General features: G+C 37.1%; 2 protein-coding genes across 3 annotated transcripts; both read right to left on the reverse strand.

Annotated features, from left to right (window-relative positions):
* Positions 1 to 4036: 4036 nt before the first annotated feature.
* On the reverse strand, positions 4037 to 5658 carry LOC113346691 (uncharacterized protein At4g06744-like). Its single transcript, XM_026590176.1, has one exon. The coding sequence runs from the start codon at positions 5544 to 5546 to the stop codon at positions 4131 to 4133; it is 1416 nt and encodes a 471-aa protein (XP_026445961.1). The 5' UTR covers positions 5547 to 5658; the 3' UTR covers positions 4037 to 4130.
* A 642-nt stretch (positions 5659 to 6300) lies between these two features.
* LOC113346692 (tRNA-dihydrouridine(16/17) synthase [NAD(P)(+)]-like) lies at positions 6301 to 9573 on the reverse strand. Of its 2 annotated transcripts, XR_003358605.1 has the most exons (4): positions 9009 to 9573; positions 8146 to 8252; positions 6702 to 7692; positions 6301 to 6530 (listed from the first exon to the last, which is right to left on the reverse strand). XR_003358605.1 is itself a non-coding variant. In XM_026590177.1 (3 exons), the coding sequence occupies exons 1-3, from the start codon at positions 9459 to 9461 to the stop codon at positions 6939 to 6941; spliced, it is 1314 nt and encodes a 437-aa protein (XP_026445962.1). In that variant the 5' UTR covers positions 9462 to 9573; the 3' UTR covers positions 6536 to 6938. The 2 variants fall into 2 exon arrangements, 1 of the variants encoding a protein (XP_026445962.1); XM_026590177.1 differs by lacking the exon at positions 6301 to 6530 and having other exon boundaries at positions 6536 to 7692.
* Between the last annotated feature and the right edge of the window lie 965 nt (positions 9574 to 10538).

Here is a 10538-nt window from a genome sequence, read left to right on the forward strand (position 1 = left end):
ATATCCTGAAATGGTAAAGAAAAATTGAATTTAGGCGCAGAAGAGTTGTTAAGATTCTGTTGTTGTAAGGCTTGAATCAGGTATGCGATAAGAGAATTCAGAGTAGCCATAGTTAATAAGAGATATGCAGAAGAAATCAATGAATTTCAACTGAAGATTTTTAGCAATAAGTGATGTTCTTTGCCTCCGCCAGGTGAAAATAAAGAGATAAGGATCGAATTTAATGTGTAATATCTGATACCACGTAGGAACCAAACACAGTTGTATTGAGAAGTGTGTGAAAGGTTACAAAGGAAGGGCTAGGGTTCGAATATTTTTAGGACATAGTGAATCACTAGAGAACAAAGCAAAAAAAATAAAAGAAAGTAACATTGCGATTACACTTAAAACATCTAGCACATTTAAATCTCCACCGATATACCAAGGCAAATCATCTCTACAACCATTTAAAGTATCCAACTCCATATGAAATATTTTCTTTTCATTCCCATTACAAGGACCATAAGCGCCGGTAAGAACCCATCTAAAATTATCCTCCACATTGCGATAAGAAATATTAATCGTATAAATACCTTCTAAGAAATCAACCACTTCAAGATTTTGGTTTGTTAGTACTCTATTTGGCTGATACTTGGTAGACTAAAAAGATTTTTTTTGCTATGTCATTTATTTAACGTTTTGTTGTTTATTTGATTGCCAGAAGGGCCATGGTATTTCTGATTCCCTCATTATATATAGGATCGAGACATGACACGCAAGTTTTTTGACTTGCCTCATGACGAGAAAGTTGAGATTAAGATGTCTTGGGAGACTGAATTTAGGTTTGCTTAGAGTGAAATTTTGCGAGGAAATAATCGTATTTTCGCGAGGAAGCGTACAAGTGTAGAGGATATTACTCTCGTGTGTAAAACTATGATGATCTGTAATCTTGATTCTCGGCCTTATATAATGTGTCAACATTCTGAGCCACAGCAAGAGAGGAACATGTTCTCTTATTTGTAATTGTGTACATACTTTCTTTTGAATACATCCCTTTCGAACCAAAGACAAACTTCGAAATAGTCTCTAGATGATGAGACGATAAGAGGATAAACACAAACAACTTAGCTACTCATGTTCTAGCTCAATTTTGGAGGATTTCTTCATAAACATCCTTTGCGCGAACCTTAAGTTGCGAGGATTAAAAGAAACAGTGCTTCTTCACGAACCGTGAAAAAAATAACAGAGAAATTACTGTCTCATGAAGAGGTGGTCCCCGCTGGGTGGGGATTAGCAGGGGCATTTTTGAGCCCCACTATTTGGGAAAGATGTGAGTACATGGTTCTTGTGTTGTTTTTTTCACGGTTCGTGAAGAATTTTTGTAAAAGAAAATAGCTTCAAAGATTCCAAACCAAAATTTCAGTTTTGCATTCTATGGCATGGAGCATGGTTTTTTAAAAGCGTACGCTTCGCTTCAAATTTCATCATTTCGCTCCGAAGCGGTCATGTGAAGCGCATCTTACATGAAGCGTACCAATAGGTCCTAGAAATAATATATTAGTGTTAGTTTGGTCCAATTGACCCAGTCAACTGTCTGTTTGGTCCTTTTTAAAATATATATTGTTGTTTGGTCCTAGGGTGGACAATACCCACGCGGGATGACGTCATCAATGTTGTCACAGTTCTTTACTAGTTGCAGAAATCGGGGATGATACAATGATCGCGGGTTGAATCCCGCGGTACATCCCACAACACACAAAAATGGGGGTCCCCCCTGACTCGGCGGATTTGCAGGGGGTGGGTTAAGGGTGGGACCCACCCCCTCGCTCTCTCAATCTCACTGTCGGGATGGCCCGCGGGGAGATAAATCATTTCCGGGCAGAAATACCATTTTTTCACTTTTCTCTCTCTCCTAATAAAAAAATAAATAAAAACTTAAAACTTAAATATCTTTTGAAGTCCAAAAATGATAAATATTATATCTTCGGAAAGTCTTCGTCGAGAGCTTTCCAACGATTACCATTCTCACTATATTTCGGAGCTTTTAATTTTTATCTTATTTTTTAGCTATAAAATGAACTACTTTAATGAACTATTATGCTAGTTAGTTCATTCTAAAATGTGAACTCTTAGGATTAAATAACATACAAATCCATTCTATAAAATGAACTACCATACGACTTCATTCAACGAAATGAACTGGTGTAATCAGCTATTATTACGAGTTCATTCTACAAAATGAATACATATCAGGGTTCATTCTACAATATGAACTTCCATTTACGAGTTCATTTTATAATATGAACTACCATAATGAATAATTATTACGAGTTCATTCTACAATATGACCTACCATTCTTATGAGTTCATTTTACAACATGAATTATCAATCCTACGATATGAACAACCATTATGAGTTCATTCGAAAATAAGAACATCTATGACGATTTCATTCTACAATATGAACTATAATAATGAACTATCATTGTAACTTCGTTCTTCAAATTGAACTACTATTATGAGTTTATTCTACAAAATAAATTGCTAGTATATACGAGTTCATTCTACGAAATGAATTGTAGAACTAGAATGAACTACCAAGTACAAAAATAGTGTTCATTCTCGGATATGAACTACTATTATACCGAAAAAATAAAATTCCGAAACATAGTATAATGAGTACTCCTTGTGTAGATCTCGTCGAGACCTTTCCGAAAATATATAATTTATTAATTTTCGACTTATATTTTGAGAAATATTTAATTTTTAAGCTTTTATCTATTAATGTTAAGAAGAGCGAGAAATTAATAGAAAAAATAAATAGAGAGAAAACCATATAAAAAATCACGTGAGGAAAAAAGAAAATAAGAGAGAGAAAGGGTATTTTAGATAGTTTACAGGGTGTTAGTCCTCATGGGAGTTGGGGGAGTTGGGGGTAGTTGGGTTTTTTCCCATTAGTCGTGGGGGAGTTCGAAGGAGGCTCTCAAAATCCTCGTTAGTCGTGGGAGAGTTTAGAAGAGTCTCCCATACTCCCTAGAAAACCCTGTTAATCGTGGGAGAGTTTAGAAGAGTCTCCCAAACTCCCTAGAAAACCCCGTTAGTCGTGGGGGAGTTTGAAAGAAACTCTTAAACTCCCTGTTAGTGGTAAAAAAATAGAATGTTAGGGAGTTGGTTTTTTGGGGGAGTTTAGAGTGTATCTTTGCCTCACTCCAAATCTCTCAAAAGAGTAGAGATTTTGGTAGAGTCTCTCAAACTCCATATGCTCTCTTACACTCCCTCAAAATCTCCAACATTTAAAATACATTAAACTCCCTCCAACTCACTCGTGGACTAACCCCCTGTTAATATTTTTAAATAAATAATGACCAAACAGAAATTCCCTTTTGTTGGTGGACCAAATTAACATGGGACCACCAAAAAAAGACCAAACAATTATTTTCCCAGATTTATATAGATATTATCTTCCTAATAAATTTATAATTACTAGTTACGGCTAATTTATTTATAAGAAAACATCCGCTTTAAACATCAACCATGAAACAATACACATCGCTTCCTAAAAATGAAAAATGCTTCACGCTTTCAATACCTTGGCATGAGGGCCTTTGGTGCAAGTGACATGTTATGGAATTCTCTGTAATGGACTGAAAAGAGAAAGTAAATGATTTATAGTCAACTGCAGTCAATTTCCCCAGCTTGGGTTCGAGCACCTACTCACTATCCTGTTTCCTTTCTTTCTTTCTTTTGATTTGGAAGTGTCAACACTTTTAAGTGAAGGGAAATTAAAGGCGCCTACTATATTTATATGGTTTAGTACCAACTCACGAAGATAATGCACCATTGATCTTCCTTTCTCCATAAAAATAAATAAAGAAAAAACTCCATAACAGAGACAAGAGCTTATGGACATACAAAGTCACATTTTGCACGCGATAGAGGCAATGCCCCATAGCAATTGATGATCTTTTATAGTGCGACTTCTTTGTAAATGATTTGTTGTCACTAACACAAGTGTCGAAGTCAGGCCCGAAAGTGCGAATTAGAGTGATGTAAAATGGGCTAGTAATCATGGATGTGTGCACCAATTGAGGAAAGAAAAAAGATTACAGATAATTTTCATTTTATATATCGATAAATAAGAGCAAATAATATTACAAACGATGTCTTAACAGAGCAGAGTAAGTAGGTGAAGGTGCTCTTGAAGGCTTAGAACGTTTCCTGGTATAATAACCACTGCCGCCAGTGCCAGGTGAAGATTTGTTACTATTTTCACCCCAACCATTATGAGAAATTTGACAAGGAATCAAACTGAAGGTAGGAAAGAAAGGACAAATCTTCACATGTGCAAAAAACATTGCACATTCAGCTATAGATCTCTGATTCTCCAGTCCATGAATGCAATTCATCCTCACATCAAGTACTCCGCTTTGGATCAGTTTTTTACACAATGGTCCTACCCCAGTGAAATAGTTATCTGATAATGTTAAATTTGCTAAATTACCCAAAGCACAAACAACTTCTGGGATCACACCATATAACAAATTTCCAGCAAAGTTGAGGATTTCCATTTTAGCCAAGCACCCAAATGAACATGGAAGAGGACCTGTTATGCAGTTGGAACTAGCGTCGAAAACTGTGGCTTCCTTTAAGTAACCGATTTCATAAGGCAAACAACCAGACAATTCATTGTTTAAGAACAAAACTTCAACTAAAGTCTTTGAAGCTTTTCCTATGCTTCTTGGAATTGGACCGTTAAATTTGTTGTTGGCTAAAGTAAGATAAAATGATGTGGTTGAGCCTAAATTTTGAGGTAAAGTTTGCAAGAAATTGTTGTTGTTTATGAAAAGAACGTCTAGTGGTTGTGCAAAGATTTGAGATGGAACCAAACCGTTAAATGAGTTGAACCTTAAGTCGAAAAAAGTTAAGCTTTTTATACCAAATACTGCAGTTGGAAATGCCCCAGTAAACTTATTGTTACTAAGATCAAGTTCATATAAATAACGAAGATTAGAAATGTTAGATGGTATAAGACCTCCAAATTCGTTGGTATTGGCGTGAAATAATGCGATATCAGGCAGACTATCGATGAATCCGACTAGAGACGGAGCGCGGAGTTTGTAACCATTGAAATCGACTGAAGCCATGGATAGAGCCGAGGAGTTATCAGGCGGGCTTTCACAGTAGAAACCTTTGTAACTGCAGACATTCGAACCAACCCAGGTACTGGTTACGTTGTATGGGTCTGATGTGATCAAGTTTTTGAATCTTTGGATCACTGGGAAGACCACCGCTAATCTTTCATCTAAGAAGACTAGTGGTCGTGGCTGTGGCTGTGGTTGTGGTTGAGGTGGTATTTCAGGTGGAGAAGCCGTACATTGACATGCTTCAGATTCTCCACTTTCACCTCCACCTCCACCTCCACCTCCACCTTCCCCACCACTACCAATACCTATCGAGATTTCAAGAGCTTGTCTGTGGTTTGGGCTCAATGAGGAACTGCTGTGCACATGGATGAGAAATGAAGAGAATAATATGAAGAAAATGATTAGTAGGAAACTGGAAACCATTATTGATTTGTTTCCAGAGATCAGTAGAGAAGAGAGAAGAGTGTCACGAGTGAGATCGAATGATAATTGATGTCTTATAGTGGTGTAACATGTAACAAGAGGGACCCTAGTTGGTTTGATTTTTCTCACTCAAAAGAAAATGTATTCCACCATCTCCTATTTGTCCATTCAGGATTCTCTGTTCCCTACTCCTTTTTTGTGTGACTACCGACTGGTCCAGTGAACTTGTCCCTAGTGGTGTACTAGTTAAACAACTTTACTGTTCTTTTGATGAGCGCAGACTTGACTTAGAATTTTCACACTCTGAAACCAGTTATAGGTTTGGATTTGGATATAATTCTCTGGGGCATGTCTGTTTGGAAGAAATGGACTTATACTAAGCACTTCAAGAGTAACTCAAAAAGACCTGGACCGTTTTATTAGGCTAAAGCTTAGACGAATACTGTTTGCACTGTAAAAAAAAACTCATAAGCATCACTGTGGGTGAATTCAAGCAATTTAACCGATTGTTAGTGCAGTCTGAGTCGGCTGACTACGCAATCGCACACATAAGTGTGAGAGATCTGATTGTGGCTTGCATTTTCAAGGCAATAAGTCCAAAACTGACAGTGGTAATGTACTATATTTTATGATTAGGATTGATGTAATGTCTACTGCTCTGTGTTAGGTACCACACACTTCAAGTTTGGGATTGGAATTTAAGCTTTTATCACTCAATAATGCAATCAACAACCTAAAACATAAATGGGGCATTTACTACCTACTGGAGTACTATCAGTGCGCCTTCAATAGGTCCATGATCTTTGATTGGGTTTAAATCACACAAACATTTCAATTCAACCACTAACACCACCAAAGCAACCCACTAAAATCTCCATAATACATGGGATAATCAAGATTCTTTATGGCTCTAATTCTAAGGCGGACCCAAGAACAGAATAAACTTTGTTCCCACCCAAAAATGAAGAGTTTACATCACAGCAACTGCAAATGACGAAGAATTTCAGTTGGTATCATATAATAGATGTTACACATGGTACATGATAAATACACAATACACATCTAGTTTTTTAAACTAAAATAAATGTTAAGTGCACTAAAAATTAGGGTGAACTGTAAAAAAAAAAAATGAAGCTTATGAAGTTATAACGCTACCTGAACTTCCATAGCAGACACGTTCTCACGAAGGATCCCAAACTCGTCTTCCTTGCATGACTTCACACTTCACCCATATTTTGTTTTCTGGTTGCCACCTTGTGAAGTCACAGATAAACGTAAGAGGCACCAAATTGTAGTATGTGGACCTAACTGGAACTGCAACTAATTTTTTGTCTAGCACCAGTTTTGCCAGGCATCTAAAATGATAGGCACTTGGCCTTGTTTTCAAAAAACTCAGGAATCACGTACTGCGTTTTCAGAATCGTTATTTGCTGAAACCTCAAGACCAGTATCCTTCACATAAAGTGGAACCGTTGTTCCGAGATTTCTGAGCCTATTCACCATATCATAAAGGAACTCAAAAGTGAGAATAGATTGTTTATTGAAATCTTCTCTCACCTCTGGGTGAATTTTGAACCAATCACCTAACAACTTATGCACATGAGAGCGGATCATTCTCCATGGCACTGGGTATTTCTCACATAGCTTCAAATAATCCACCAACAAATCTCCTTGATCTATTCCACCAACTTTAGTACTTTCTTCCTCTCCCTCAATCCATTCTGCTGTTCGGAATCCAGCAAAGAGAGCTGGATTCTCAAGAAGAGTTTCGGCAGAAAGAACACCATCAACTCCTGTGTCTTTCAAACAATTTTTGACATCTTCCATGTGGCGTATGTTTCCATTGGCCAGGACTGGAATCCTAACTGCATCTTTTACAGCTTTGATTGCAGACCAATCAGCTCGGAATTTTCTCCCATCCTTTTCATCTCTAGTTCGCCCATGAACAGCTAAGAGAGCACAACCAGCATCCTCCAGCATCCTGGCATAAGCGAGTGTATCTTCTAGTTTTGGAAAAACTCGAATTTTGCATGAAACAGGGACGGGAAGGTTCTGCGCCAGTTTTTCTACCAGTGATTTGACTAGAGGGAGATTGTCCATTAAGAAAGCCCCGTAATACCCTCGCCTTGCTATTCGTTGTGGGCATCTGCACAAGAAAGCAAATAGCAGTGCTTAGAAGAAGAAGAAAAGATAGTGCTTTATGATAGAGAAAACTGAGATTGCCACATATGTACTAGTACAAGGACTATAATTTAGAACAGATATTACAAGAAAAGTATAGCATGAGATATATGCTTCAAGAGATATTTACTGGCAGAAAGTTACAGTAAGGGAGCTTAGCATCAAAAAATCATTTCAAATTAGAACTCAGTGAAACCAGAAATACTTGATAAAAGAGATATCCTTGTCCAGTAGACCCGTTGACAAATCGAGAGTACACAACTAGCACATCTCTAATAATTAGAACAAACATGCCATCTAACCATTTTGGTAACCCTGACCTATTTAGAAGAGATGACCCATGAAAGTACAATGTAATAAAGCATGCAAATGTCATACAGCTAAAACAGTAGAACGAGATGCTCGTCATAGAAGTTACCCAAGATTAATGTCGACATAATCGCAATGAGGTGCCACAACCTGAGCAGCTTCAAGTAAGGTATCGGGATTATTTGCACAAAATTGGACGAACAACGGACGATCCTCCTGCATTTGTTTACGGAACATATGACAGCAATTTAATTTGGGTAAAAAAAATGATGAATTTGCTCGAAACTTATATGCATACACATTTGACTGAATAATCAAACACAAATTCTCAAGGAATAAGCTCAACAATGTCACGAGCGAAATGAATGAAGAAGCTACAAGTTCCAGACAAATATACATCACATGGATAAGAAAATAGGGTACTGAACCATTACCTACTCAACATTAGTGACAAATTTTTCATGAAAAACACTGTAAAATATAATCATGAGATATCACAAAACTAATATGCATCTCTTTAGTAATTTAAATCACCACATCTATTGATGGGTACGCAATACTCTATAGAATTCAATCAAATTATCAATTTTTCCTGATTTACTCTAAGCTAATTTCTTCCGTCTCTACAAGTTATAGTGACTAGGTAAACCCAACATCATACAATCACAAACAAATTCAACTACTTGTTGATCGATTGGCATAACCTATTAGGACGGGCTTCTTGTGTTTTCCATAGCTGAGCGACTTGCATTGGCCAGTCAATTTGTTTACATTTCCCTAGTAGGGGGAATTAACTCTAACAATGTTCCACCAAACCATAAACAAATTGTGCTCTCAACAGTGGCAGAAAAACAAGGTTTAAACCCTAGCACATTATATTGTATTATCATTCCTACAGATTCACTTATCACTACAGGATACAAATTTAAGAGTAACAAAATTTGTAAATCAAATTAGGGGAAAAATCCATACCTTACAAGTAGTAAATTCTGTTGTGCGATATTTCTCAGTCTCGGTAAATATACGAGAATGAAGCATAGGAGTATAAGCAGCCGTAGCACCATACTTACGACAAAGCATTCGAAAAGGAAGTTCAGAATTATCGACCATTGGTGCAACAATCAGTTTAGGTTCACCTAATTTCTTCCAATGTGCCCATGCTCGTTCAATAAGACCTTCTTTATCTAAAGAAGAGATAGAAACAGATTCAGGTGGATTTTGAGTTTCGTTAAGAGAGAAACTACTGATACTAGAACAGAGTTTATCATCGTTAAGGTCTTCTTCTTCGGTGGAGGATGGATTTTGAGTGACCACTGAAGTTGCCATGTGAGCTCTGTTGATTTGAGATGAGTATTTCAGATAGTTAGGGTTTTGTTTGAAGAATAAAAAACAGATGAGTGGTGATTGATTGAATTTAAACTTCATTAGCTCATGAGAGACTCATATACCATCGCCGCTATGGTAAAAGTAAAACAGAGATTCCCGTGTTTGTGGTGTTTCAGTTTAGCCTAGATTCAGGGATGCGGGTGCCAATCAGATGGATCCATTCAGGTCCGATAGGCTGTACATAGGTTAATGGAATGCCTTTGAAGATTGATTTGAGCAAGGGCTGAATTACCCAACCTGTGGATCCAACCCGATCAACCTGCGTTTTCGAGGGTTGAACCAGATCCGTTAACTGTTGGATTGGGTGAGGGTGCATTTTCAGAGGTCCAACATATTTTGGATTGGGTGCAAATGTCGGCTTGGAAATTCGTCGGATAACCGCACCTTGTCCTAAATGAAAAGGAGAGGGTACGAAGCAACGTAGGCAATTCTAGATTTCGGTCCATTTTGGTCGGGATCGAGACATCGGGATAACTTTATCTTGGGGAGATTTTCGGGGAAAATCTCCGAGTAACTATCGAAATTTTGTTTTCGAATTTTATACCTATAATATGTATATCAAATATTTTTCAAATATAATTGTGTATAGACATATGATGAAATACACCAATTTTTATAAAAAGAAACAAGTTTTCATTCAAAATAGTATAAAATCCAAAATTGATACAAATGTAAAAGACTCCAACGGATATTTCCGACCAACTCCGACCGAGTCAACCGAAATTCAACCAAGAATTCCGGCAAATTTTGGCCAAATTTCATCTCGGCGAAATCAAGCATTTCGCCACCTTGAATGGCGAAACCGAAATTTCAGCCGGTATCTCGGCCGAAATTGACTACATTGGTACCAAGTACACCATCAACTTTTTCGTTCGGTAACCTGTGTGGACAAAACCTAATCCAACTGCAAGTAGATCTAAATCAAAGATCCTTGAACAATACGAATATAGAGTTTTTCTCTATCTCTTCCATAATCGATATGTGATAGACACATTTATGTGTCTAATATGTCTCAATTGTATGTATTGTTAGTACTCGATTTTCTATTTATTTTGTTATTTTATGTCTTTATAGGTATTTTTAGAGAAATAAGCTCTTGCGGCAAAAATTGGCGCA

Source organism: Papaver somniferum, chromosome 2 (assembly GCF_003573695.1).
Source record: "Papaver somniferum cultivar HN1 chromosome 2, ASM357369v1, whole genome shotgun sequence".
Taxonomy (NCBI): Eukaryota; Viridiplantae; Streptophyta; class Magnoliopsida; order Ranunculales; family Papaveraceae; genus Papaver; species Papaver somniferum.

Coding starts and splice junctions, on each gene's coding strand:
- LOC113346691 (XM_026590176.1), bottom strand. CDS start 5,546: ATGGTTTCCAGTTTCCTACTAATCATTTTCTTCATATTATTCTCTTCA.
- LOC113346692 (XM_026590177.1), bottom strand. CDS start 9,461: ATGAAGTTTAAATTCAATCAATCACCACTCATCTGTTTTTTATTCTTC. Junction 8,253..9,008: donor CAGAATTTACTACTTGTAAG/GTATGGATTTTT, acceptor AAACAAATGCAG/GAGGATCGTCCGTTGTTCGT. Junction 7,693..8,145: donor TATGTCGACATTAATCTTGG/GTAACTTCTATG, acceptor TTTCTTGTGCAG/ATGCCCACAACGAATAGCAA.